The 12286-nt window shown below is 37.3% G+C and overlaps 1 protein-coding gene across 4 annotated transcripts in view; it reads right to left on the bottom strand.

Annotated features, from left to right (window-relative positions):
• The window catches only part of ORC5 (origin recognition complex subunit 5), a 59592-nt gene that overhangs the window by 34368 nt on the left and 12938 nt on the right, over positions 1–12286 (bottom strand). For 2 of the 4 annotated variants that reach the window (XM_064142515.1, XM_064142514.1), the window contains exons 11-14: positions 12062–12114; positions 10079–10191; positions 8361–8408; positions 4866–4976 (exon numbers count right to left, since the gene is read on the bottom strand). In XM_064142515.1, coding sequence (XP_063998585.1) covers positions 4866–4976; positions 8361–8408; positions 10079–10191; positions 12062–12114 — 325 coding nt within the window. Of the gene's footprint in view, positions 1–263; positions 3320–3637; positions 3765–4865; positions 4977–8360; positions 8409–10078; positions 10192–12061; positions 12115–12286 lie in introns of those variants that run through there. The other 2 variants (XM_064142516.1, XM_064142517.1) reach the window with 2 other exon arrangements.

The raw sequence follows: 12286 nt of genomic DNA, 5'->3' as shown, positions 1-12286 counted from the left end.
TTCTTACATGTGTAGAATGACGTTAATTTTAGGAATCTGTGCTACTCTACATGCGTTTCTTAGATCCAATATCAAACAGATGTGTACAATATATAATGTGTAACCTTATACCCACAAAGATAAACAGCTTTTGCAGGAGCCTCTTTTTCCAAGTGCACTATAATCAGAAGTGAATTCTGACTGTAAAGCTACCTGAAAATATTCACTGAATGAGTAACAGTAAGGTAAATATGATTCTAAATGTAGTGACAAAGCTTTCTGAAGATGATCTAACAGTCTTACTTTATTGCATTTTCACTCTACTGCATACAGAACTGAAGTTACTCATCAGTTATATATTCAGTAATTTTCAGCTTCTCGTATATTCTGACAAGTTATCACATCTCTCTGCATAGATGTCTTCTCAAACATCCAGAGATGTGTTAACAGGGGAAAAAAAAAGACAAAGGGTTTAATTAAATTTACCCAATACAGATAACATCATTGCTTAGAACTACTAGCACATCTAATCAATCCTCTTCATGTAAAGCTTATTTCACAAGACAGAAGAAAGATAAAACACCTAGAAAATGAAAGGTTAGGAGAACTGATTTGAAAAAGCAGTTGAAAAACACTTCCAGTAGAGGAAAAAGCATTCATTTGGGCTTGTAAAACAAAAATCTATCTGCTTAATGGCTGTGATACAAAATTAACAGCCCATGTTTCATTCAATGTACAATGTACTGATTTAATGTAAATCACTTGCACAACATTTTGTTCACAAACTCATTCATGTGTCCTATAATATGGCACATTTTAATAGAAACAATAATGTGCTATTTCTGTCTAAATGTGGAAAGCCTAAAATGAAATACTGCTCTTTGATAAACCAGAACTGAGTAGACTTAGAGGGTCTCTGCAAAATGCACTTGCAATAGGCATTATAAAGCTCCCTTCTGTAATAATTACACTCGGACAAGTGCAAATTCTGCAAAGTGGGTCCGTGTGGACAGGCAAATCATATTTTCTGGTTGTTCCCCGAGCCTGTAAAAGCACCAACTGCTGCTTCTAGGTAAGGAAACTATGACTTACGACAGGGTTGTAGGATGCAGACCACATATGCCCTGGTTGCACTTTTTTTAGCTTTCTGTGAAAGCACATTAGCACCTTTTCACCATGAAAAATGCTTTATCCTTTAAAATACTTCAGCCACATGCTTGACCTCGTCACGTATCAAACTACACACAGCAGTCACATATCATGTCCTACACACAGGACACATCTGTCCAGTGCTGATGGCACAACCATCCTCAATCCAATGCTTTTAGATTATTACACAAAGTGCATCTGAAGAAAAACACGTCAAGATTTTGTCCTCCAAAATGGCTGCAGAACTCAACAGTGCTTTAACCTCCCTTATATTTTGGTTTAAAAACCACACGTGTAAATGCAAACAGATTCAGTGACATGTTACAGTAACAGACACTGTGTTGAAAACCAGTAAGAGTTGCGAGGAAAAGGAATGCTACAAACTTCCAGTGAATAGAAACCTGCATTCACAGAGGTACTGACACCCACAGTGTCAGTCTTCAATTATTTTTTTTTTAATCTTACTTTAACTACATCTCAAACATTCATCACTGGATGTAGGAAAGTTTTACTTAAAACTGCAAATATGCAAGAGAAATTTCAATTTCTAAGGAGATGATAAACAATTTTCATTCGCAGAAGTGCAGATCTGCACATTTGGGTATTTTTCCCTAGTGCTACTCCTTTGTACTAGTTAGTAAGCAAAACAAAATGAACAAGCCCAATTCTTTCTCGTGCAACCCAATTACAGCACGAAAAGAATCAGTCTGGTATGAATTGCAAAGATCATGCTTCTGAAAAGAATATATTCACTTTTGATTTGGTAAAACTGTGAGACCATTTTAAGGAGTGATTAACACTAAAAGACAAAAGTTAGATGAAGATTCAAATTTTAAATTGAAATTCTATTTAACAAAAATGAAACATTTTCAATAAACCCTAACATTAAACAGAAAATTGAAATTTTGCTGCTTATTAGCATAGAAGGTTCACTTTTGAGAGGCTAATAACCAGAATTTTCATGTGAATAGATGTTATGCACAGAAACAAGGAGCACTAAGAAATATCATGAAATCAGCAACATGACAGATCTTACAGCAGCTGCTAGTCCTTGAATCTTCACTGAGATTGTTGATCAACTTTAAAGCCAAGGCATGCTATTTTCTGACAGTACACGGGGAGAATTAATATTTTGTTCGTGTACAGCCTTTCAGTTTACAAATTAAAAAGTACATGAAATTAATGTTCATTAAAAAGGACATAAAATAAATTCTCAATCAGATAAGAAGCCAAATACTTGATTTAAAACATTTTAAAGTTCTGCACAATTGAAGAATGATTTCCATGCTGTACACACAAACAAGATAATAAATGCTTGTGTTATCTAACAGTAAAATGTATTGATACTGCTAAGGAAAACTCAGCTCCTAAATATTTACTCTATTGGAAGAATGTATTTACAGAATAAGTAATGGCAAGAACCAGTGAAAGATAAATTGTTTAAAACTATTCAAGAAAATAAAAAAAATCAATATTATGTCTCAAACAGCCTCCAAAATATATTCTAAATTCCATTGTATTTTGTTACTTTACATTAGACACCTAAATATTCCTACTTAAAATGTGATGCAGAAATTGTTTTCATAGTTTGAAGTGGGCTTTTTTAATACATAAAATTTTATTTTGGTCTCAAGAGGTTTAATTTCAGCCTCTTTTCCCTAACCTGATTAAGGTTTAATACAATCTTTTTGTATCTTGACAGCTTAATCTGCATACAGTCAGAAAAACGAGGACTTGCAGCTAATCTTTCATTACCCTGCCATCTACTGTACACTCCAAATCAGGGTGAAGTATTTACTTGAATTTCTGCAGTTTAGTCTAAGGGGAAAGTGCATTCCAGAGACTACTGGACTGTGTACTGGAATTCATTCTCTCATCTGGAATGCATGTTAAATTTACAGTCATACTCATTTTGAAAACACACTGTAAAATTCTGTTACATAACACATTCACATCTTAAGCATACCAAGATGGTTTCAACAGCCAAAAGTAAGAGAATATACAGTTAACATCCTACACACAAATTTTACTATGTCATGCTCCCCGTCTAATCATCATTCCCTTTCATATTGCAAGAGTAAATTACACTGAAATCCTCTCCTTGAGACTGGCAGAGTTCAGGTAAAGCTCTAGATTTCAGAGATGCAGTTGGACAGTTTTTTTGCCTCTTGCCTGTTCTTTCTTCACATACCTTAAAGCATACCTTTTCCACATTAAAAACAAAACTTTACTGAAAAGAACACAGTGAAATTGTCAAATGCTTGAAGAAAGCAAGGCAGAGAGAATGAGAAGAGGGAAGAAAGGCTTAAAACAATAAATAGCTATTTGGTGGATGATTAGTACATCTAGAGAACAAGTGAAACAAATCCAAAAATCATTTGAATTATATCTTATTTTCCTCTGAATTTGTAGAACAAGCTCATAACACTATTTTTTGCTGAACTAAAGCTAGATCAATCATTGCTGATAAACTTACACCACTAAACAAAACCAGCCACCTTTTGCCTCAGGATCCTGAGCTTCAGCTCAAACATCTGAATGAAAAAAAACACACTATGTCACGGATTGAGTTGAAAATCTGCTGCTGTCGTTCAAAATCCTCCTGTCTCATGACAGCTTCACAATTGAAGTGCTGGCTAGAGCAAAGCAAATGCTTGTATTAACATATTTTTGAGGCTGTTAAATAATTTCTCTTGCCACAGATCATATCATAACCTTTAACTTAAAAAAGCTTGAAAGAAAACACAGAATCAACCAGGTTGGAAGAGAAACATGTGACATTATAAATTGCCTGCTGCATCTGTAAAGCACCTGGGACCCCACCACCACCAAAGAAAGATATCCCTGTACCACCCATTAAATAAAATCCTGCAATTCTCCAGCTCCTCTATTCCCTCATTTTATAGTAAGTATACTTATGGTTGGTTATTCTATAAAGTTGGGAGATTAATTTTGCCAAAAGTTTGCATGAACACCGACCAGGGATGATTAAAGCAGCAGCAAAATTGTTTAGGCATCTTAAGCATATGTTTCCGAGAATCTGACATGAACACAGACATCAGCTTTAAATAATCCTTAGTGAAATTTCAGAGCTGACAGAGAAAGATAGGAAGTATCTTTGGAAGCAAAAATTTAAGCACACCATAAAGCAAAAAAGAAATTAACTTCTTCTAAGGTAGACATAAAAGATCTAAGAATCAAGCAGACAAAAAAACCATCCTTTAACTTACACAAACCAGAGTATTTACACTTGACAAAGGCAGAGCTGCAGAGAAAACTCCAGACTCAATTCTACAGCTTTGGTGCCATCTGGTGAAGCATGATACCAACAGCTCTGCAGGACCGCTGAGTATTACCCCTAAGATGTGTGCATCACACAAACACCTTTCACCTGCAAAAACCTTATTCTTCCCTCTGCTCCTTCTTCACCACTAGACTTTTCTAACATCACAAGGTGACCAATTTTGGCCAAAGGACAGCAAACATTTCTATACTTAACTTACAATTCAGACAGGCTAATAGACTTCATTGAGAAGCCAAGAAACTAACCAACACAGATTACAGTTTAGGACCAGGAAAGTTAGCTTTCAGACAAATATTACTCTGGGCCTTCAACTTAAACTACTGTTATTTTTCCATTATATTTCACTAGAATGATGACTCAAAAAACCCAATGTAGTAGCTTTTTAAAATTACAAACTATAAAAAGAAAACAAAGAAAGTAAGTACATGCTCACCTGGGAAAATATATTTGCAGTTGGAGCAACTCTGTTGTCCACAATACTGTATAATATTGCCAGCAACCTGTCCAGGGGAAATGGTTTTGGTCCAAGGAGGTGATTGCTCGTCTGCAAGAAAAACAAGATGTTTCAACACAACAGATCTTTTCTGGAATACCAATTGTGCTAGTTTGAAGCAAGCTAGAATGTTTTGGTAACAGAACTAGATAATAGGCAGTGAAATGAAAAACAATTGTGTCTACTTCTCTCACAGTCACGCTGAGAACTCTGGGAAGAAGAAGAAAACATTCTCCATTTTGTCTCTCACTCTTGCTTTTGCCTTAGACCGAGACACATCTCATTAACCCTGCTCCTACTAACCTTGCTCCCTAACCTCTTGGCTGCACCTCTTTTCTTCCTGAGAACTGGGGTAAGGTTGAGAGGGCCGGGGGGAGGTGTTGGGGTGGTTTGAGAGCCCCTCCTGGGGACTCAGGTTTCTGGGAGGGGAGTTGTGCTTTTGTATTGTTTATCCTTTGTATATTTCTGTATATAATTGTATATAACTGTATATATTGTAAATAGCTGCTTGTAAATTCTGCTAGCTGTAAATAAATTGCTTCATCTATATTCCCAGGGTCCGTCTGAGTTAGCTGGGGCAAATACAAAGTGTGGGAGGGGCGGGGTAACCCCCAAACCATCACATTTTTTAATTGGCGCCCAACGTGGGGCTAGATATTTTTGAGTGACTGGAAATTAGCTCTGGGAATTAAGATGAAGCTAATCAAGCAGCTATTGTACTTGGTGGGGATTGCTGTGTGGCCTGTTTTCTGGTTTTTTGTGTACAATTGGATCAAAGATCAAATTGGTTATTTCTTGCTTCATGTAGTTTTTAAGAAGGCTAAAGTTAAGCTTTCAAACATGTTCTGGAGCTGGGGTGATTTTATTCTTGGTTATGCTGGTTTTAGTGTCACTGAGAATATTACTAGTGATATTACAAGAGTTTTTGTCAATAATGTTACAATCAATCGAGAGTCTGCTTTATCTACTGCTCTCATGAGGGTCATCCAGCCCCAAACTGAAATGCCAAGTCCATGCAAGGATTTTTACAGGAAAGAGACTGTGGCGGGGTTGCTGTGCATTATCATGGCTCTTATGATTTTAATATTCATATTAATTTTGGCATTATTGGTGAAAAATTCAAAACCAGTTTCTGTAAGAGCTAGGAAAAATTCTGTGTCTCAGAAGCAGTCTCTTTCACAGCAAAACAAGGGAACACAGTTATCGGCTTCCCCCTTGCCAGCCTCTGCCCCTCCTTCTCCAAGTGCTGGGAACACAGCCAGTGTTCCCGCCACTAACTTAAACAATGATAGCAAAAACAAAAACAACGCCACAGAGTCTAGACAGGAATCGAACTTGGGACCTTTTGCACGGCAGGCAAGCACTCTACCCCAGAGCTACCATGACATTGCTTTTAACAGGAGGATTTTGGTTCTGGTCTGCTGGCTGGGGGTTTGAATTGGCTGAGCTGGTGTCATTAGGATTTGGACTGACTGGGCCAGCGTTACCAGCATTAGCAGTGTTATTATTTGCCTGTCCTCCTGGGATGCCTGCCAAACCTGAGGTGTTATCATTTTTGCTAGGGACATTCTGATTTTGGGTACCTGCCTGTGCTCCTGAGGCTCCTGCTAAACTCTGCCCGTTATTGTTTTTGTTTTGAGAGAAGTAGACACAATTGTTTTTCATTTCACTGCCCGTTATCTAGTTCTGTTACCAAAACATTCTAGCTTGCTTCAAACTAGCACACCAAGAGATGGCATTTTCACTGTAGTGAAAATACAAATTCTCAGCACTGTTTGTCATACACCCTACTTACGTGTTACCGAAAACACTGAACGCATGCTGACCAATCAGGAAAAGGATACAGAAAGAGAGCTCTAGTCAACATTGCAGGAGTTCAAACTGCACCATAAATAGGAACATTTCTGAGCTATAACAGATGATGAGACACCGAATTTCCTGTCACTACATTTATAAATTTGTCCTATTAAATTACCTTGCCCAATCTAAGGATTAAAGAGGAAAGGTGACGTTTCACAGTGTTCTCAAGCTGCATATAGTTTTCCTCATAGGTTGTCAACAGAATGACAGGTTAGGCTTCTCAAAATCATTCTTACATTTTTTCTGCTGTGGGCAGTCAGTTTATAATCCATGAACACGGACAAGGAACTGCACATAACCTAACAATAATTTTTACAAAGTTATAAAACCATTAAACAATTTAAGTACACATTTGCACACTGCTTGCTGAAGACGGAGCATCTGCATCTCGAAAAAGCACAAAAAGATTCCACTTTCTTCCAACCATTCTAGCCAAAGCTGCCTTCTCTTCCTCTCAGAGGTGCAAATTTGTAACAGGGGTTCCTCATCAAAAATGCTGTATTAAACTATTTTAACAACAGCCATTAAGTCTACAGCATTAGTAGAACCTGGCAAAGGGCACCAACTGCAACACAGGAAACTGTATTTAACCACATGAAAAGAATCTGGCTTAATTCTGAAAGCAGCTGAACCCTACAAGGCCATACCTGAGGAGATATTCAACACTCAACTGAACATGGTCCTGAGCAACTTCCTCTAGGTGACCCTGCTTAAGCTGGGGAGGATTGAACTAAACCAAAGGTACTTTCTCACCTCAGCTCTTCTGTGAATTTCACTTTCTAAAAGCACCATTAAAAAAATAATTAAAAAAAAAAATCAACTATCTCTGCAGAAATAAAATGCTGAGGTTTTTGGTGCCTTTTTATTAATATTTTATTAGTTTTTATTTTCTCCTTTGATTTATATCACAATCAAAATGTTACCAATTTGATACCAGCCCCAAAGAAAACATTTTTGATCAGGCAATCAGAAATAAATCAATGTAGTTTTAGACAGGAAACACCCTCACTACCGTATTTCTACCTCCTTAAAATTATTGTAGTATTCCAAGGGCACCAAAAAAAGACTTCAGAGCCTTGAGATGACTGGTTACAGGAATCAAGAGTACAAGTAGTGTTCTACCCTATCCCTCCCAGCAGCAGGGAGTAAGGAGAGAACAAATAGGAAGAGCCAGCAGATCAATGCCTGAATCCAAGCTTGGCTCATCCAGCAGGACTTTGAATTCTTAAATTACGAGTTGATTTACAGGACATGGACTTGCTGGAGAGGGTCCAGAGGAGGGCCACAAAAACGAACAGAGGGCCTCTCCTACAAGGACAGAATGAGACAGTTAGGTCGGTTCAGCCTGAAGTAGAGAAGACTCTGGGGAGATCTTATAGCAACCTTTTAGTACCAGTCGGGGGCTTTAAGAGAGCTGGAGAGGGACTTTAATTCTGTTGCATATGAAACTTAATTGTTTAAGCAATTCTGTTGTTTCTGTAGTGAACAGTGAGATAAAATAAAATACAAACCATCAGTACAGTAGAAAGAAAAATACTTCTAGTCAGGCTTAGCTTGGAAAGGTGAAATACATACCTTTTCATGTTTCTTCATAAAATTAGTCTTTCTAATTTTCCCATGATGCTGTATACAAAAGACAAGAGCAAATACAAGAGTAAATTATTTTCTGCTCCTTCCATAGCGAAGATGAATCAAAACAGTCAAAGACTTGTGCACTATGTACAACAGTGTACTATTCTGGATCTGCTTCTTCACTACACCTCCAGTATTTGTTTCTGATGCTATTAGCAATCCTTCTCATCAGAAGCCCTAAAATTACACTTGCCTTACTTCTTGTTTCATTGTGTCCCGAATGGCGCAAAGTCAGAAAACAACACACTAACATTTTCTGGTGACAGGCATAATTGTTTTTTTTTCCTGATCTAACCAGGGCTGATGCAAAGGAGCAATAAAAATCTTGCTTTTACTTCATGCCACAATCTTTCTACTCCCCTCAATCATCTAATGAAGAAGAGAGACATTTCATTTCCTTCAAGAGAAGCTGAAATGATAGCTACTTAATTTTAAGATGTATCCATGAACAAAAGCCATTTGAATTTTCACCTTTATCTGCTTGTCATGGATTGAGTTGAACCTCCTGCTGTTACTCCTACCATGCTGCAGTCATGCCAGCATCAAAAAGTGAAAGTGCTAACTGAAGAAAAGTACTGTGGGGCTGGAAGCTCAGATTGTAACATAGAAGGCTTCCTGTCCAAGTTGCTGCTTCTGGCTTCCAGGTTCTTGGGTGGAGCAGCTCTCTGAAGGCATGGTGGCAGAACTGGTGGGAGTTGGCTAGCTGCTGCTTTGGGTTTTCTGGTTCATGCTATTTTTTTTTCCCCCATGCATTTCACTGTCCTTCTGTAAACAAGCTAAGCTAAGGTAATCATGTATTGTATTAGTAGCAGCATTTTTTCATAACATGGTTTACTTATTTGAGTCTTGCAAGCTTTCCTTTGAGGTCCAAGACTAATAATGGAAAAATGTGGGAAAAAACAGTTCTGTAGCAAATAAAACTCTTACAAAGAAGTTGCTTTGGCCAAGGGAAAAGAGCAAAAGTTGCAGATAAAAAAACCCTTGTCAACCTGTACTCATAACAATTAATTCTCCACTCCTCTCAGGAAAGGACTAAATAAGAGAGTGAAACACCTACAGTTTCCAATGTAAGATCACATCAGAAACATGAAATGCATGTTTAAGCTAAAAACATACCAACGTGTCATCACTGGAGGCTGCAATAACTTCTCAAAACATGCATCTACAACTTTATTTTTCAAAAAAGAAGAACAAAACAGGCATATTAAAAAAAACTGTCTCATTCTTGTTTCCTTCAGTTGTTCATACCTACCATGAACATCAGACACAGACATGTGAACACCATACAGTAATGCACTGTCATTTTACCTCACTAAAGGCTGAAGGAGGTGTGGTTCTTCTCTTAATGCAGAAATATTAAGTGTAGCTCTTATCTAACGAAGCTGCAGGCACTCCACAAAAATCTTTACAACGCAGATCTACATCAACTCATAAAACCAAATCACTGCTTGCGCTACAAACGTGTTACAAAGGTATGGATATGAAGAGGACACTGGGTTTATCAGACATTAATGATGACTAAGGGATCATGTCCAAATAAAAGAATCAGGCAGAAACATAGCTGAAAATGAGTGGTTAAAGAGTTTTAAAAATTGGAAACTCAGTATGCAGCAATCCAGTAAACCACGCTAAGAAAAAAAAAAAAAAAGAAAGTTCATTACCTTAGTGAAGAACCTCTTATCTGTCCTAACAGGATTGTAGGAGGCAAGGTAAGCAGCTATGAGAAGAAATTTGGAGTAATAAGGAAGTTCCACATGTGTATGTGCAGAAAGTCCTAAAAAAGAAACAAACAGTACAGGAGTTAACAAGCCCCACTGCGAACATCTAACAGATTTCAAACTAGACTTGCCTGCATTCTTTTCCTCCTCTCATGCTCTACTTCTGTAACCTTGTTAGCAGATGCAAAAAACAGTGAATGAACAAGGAAAAGAATGAAGCTAAACAAAATCTTCTGATTTTTTTGTGGACTCATTTCAGAAAGTGTACTTGAAACATTAGAGATTCACAAATCACTAAGGTATGATTTCCCACAAAAAAAAAAGAAGCCAGGCTACTTTTAGTTAAGGTAGTTTTTTCTGGCAAATGGCACAGATTAAGAGATGCATTTAAATACAATGGCAAAGTTTTTTTCCAAGATCAAATCTTCAGGCTGCTCCAGACTTTGCCAGACAGCTCAGCCAGGAATGGGGTTGGCATGGCAGAGAAAGCTGCACATACTACTCATATGAACAGGATGATCAAATAACCTTACTTCATTGTGTAACTATGGAGACCTCTAAAAGGTCTTTCTTTTGCCTTCCTTTGCTTCAGGTTTTCACTTCAACAGTTTGTTCTGTGAAGCAGTCCCACCTTTATCTCCAAATATCAGCAAGTAAAGATCAAAGAATTAAATACGTTTAAAAGTTAAGGCTCGGAGTCCTCAGTGTGATGAGAAACATCCATCCAGGACAACAGCTAGCATGAACTCCCTCTCATGTAAGTACAAATGGACAGCAGTTTTGTTTTCACTTACAATAAACTGATTGCTTTGTATAACACATTAATTACAAATGCAATACCAAATGAACTCTTACATATAAGCAATTTAGTTTAAGGCAGAAATATCTGTTTCTGGTCCGCTATTATGGTCTGCCATTATTGCGTCATGCACCGAATTATTTATTTACATCCACAGTAGAATTTATTATAATTGCTTTCTAAGTGGATTATTATCAAATGTTGTTTACCAACAAACAGTTTTTCCTAGTAAATAAAGCTAAAAATCCTAGAAAGAACATCCTAAATAAAGTCTCCTTTTCAAGGGCTGTCAAGTGCTGAAGTACATCATGATTATGTGGGCATGGAAGGGGAGTTTAATAAGAATGAAACTCTTTTAGTCAACCATGTTGAAAAGTTAATGATCATACAGGAAACACAGGAAAGAGTGTAATGATTGCAATTATCTTTAGATAATTTTAAAACAAGTGGCTGTTTTATTTACTAAGGAAATTACTTATGATAAATAATATGGAAAAGGTGCTTCCAAAAGATTATGCCTAAGCGACATCACCAAGAAAATGTTTCAGCCTTCCTTTCCAAATGGTAAACGAGGGCTGACCAACATATTGAGATTTGACTTTCAAGCCTGTCTGAAGTATAAAATCAACAAAATCATACTCTCCAAGGAAAAAGCAGAAAGAATTTGCATGATTATGACATTTCTGTTTGCCAAGAAATCAGGATACAGGACAGCTCTTTTGTTCACGGATGTGCTAATTCAGTGTAATGAAACGGCTACACAATTGCCTGCCATCTCTCCCTGGGCCGATTCTGCCAGTTGGCACACAGAGCTTTGTCTATTGGGGATCATCCCTTCCTCATCCATTCTTACGCAAGAAATACTGATTGAAAGAAATCTGCTTTTACCTATGAAGGACCTTAGGAAAGACTACTCTCAGGATATACACTAGGGGGAAAAAGTAGTCACAGTCCTTTGTAGAACACCTTCTGAAGAAATGTGATTACCCTGAGCTGTAACTGAAAGTTAACAGGTAACCTTATCTATATATTCCTACTCACATGTTTTTAGATAACCACAACCAAGCCTGTGTGAAACAGCACACATTTCAAACGACAAGCCCCTGTGGAGTTACTGTATTTGATACCTTTCAGCTGCCCAGGTTCTCCATCATCACACTGTAAGCGCTCCCACTGTGAGCTAAAAGACAGATCATGCAAATATATCAAGATGAAGTATCTGTTAGTCTTACAGAGAAAATTACTTCGTACATGTATATGTTAATTTCATGATTCTGGCTACAGAATCATGAAATACAGTTAGTAAGAGAACAATTAAAAATGAAATACAGTTAGTAAGAGAACAACTAATA

This window comes from Pogoniulus pusillus, chromosome 4, assembly GCF_015220805.1.
Source record: "Pogoniulus pusillus isolate bPogPus1 chromosome 4, bPogPus1.pri, whole genome shotgun sequence".
Taxonomy (NCBI): Eukaryota; Metazoa; Chordata; class Aves; order Piciformes; family Lybiidae; genus Pogoniulus; species Pogoniulus pusillus.
This window is presented reverse-complemented; position numbering and strand designations above follow the sequence as displayed.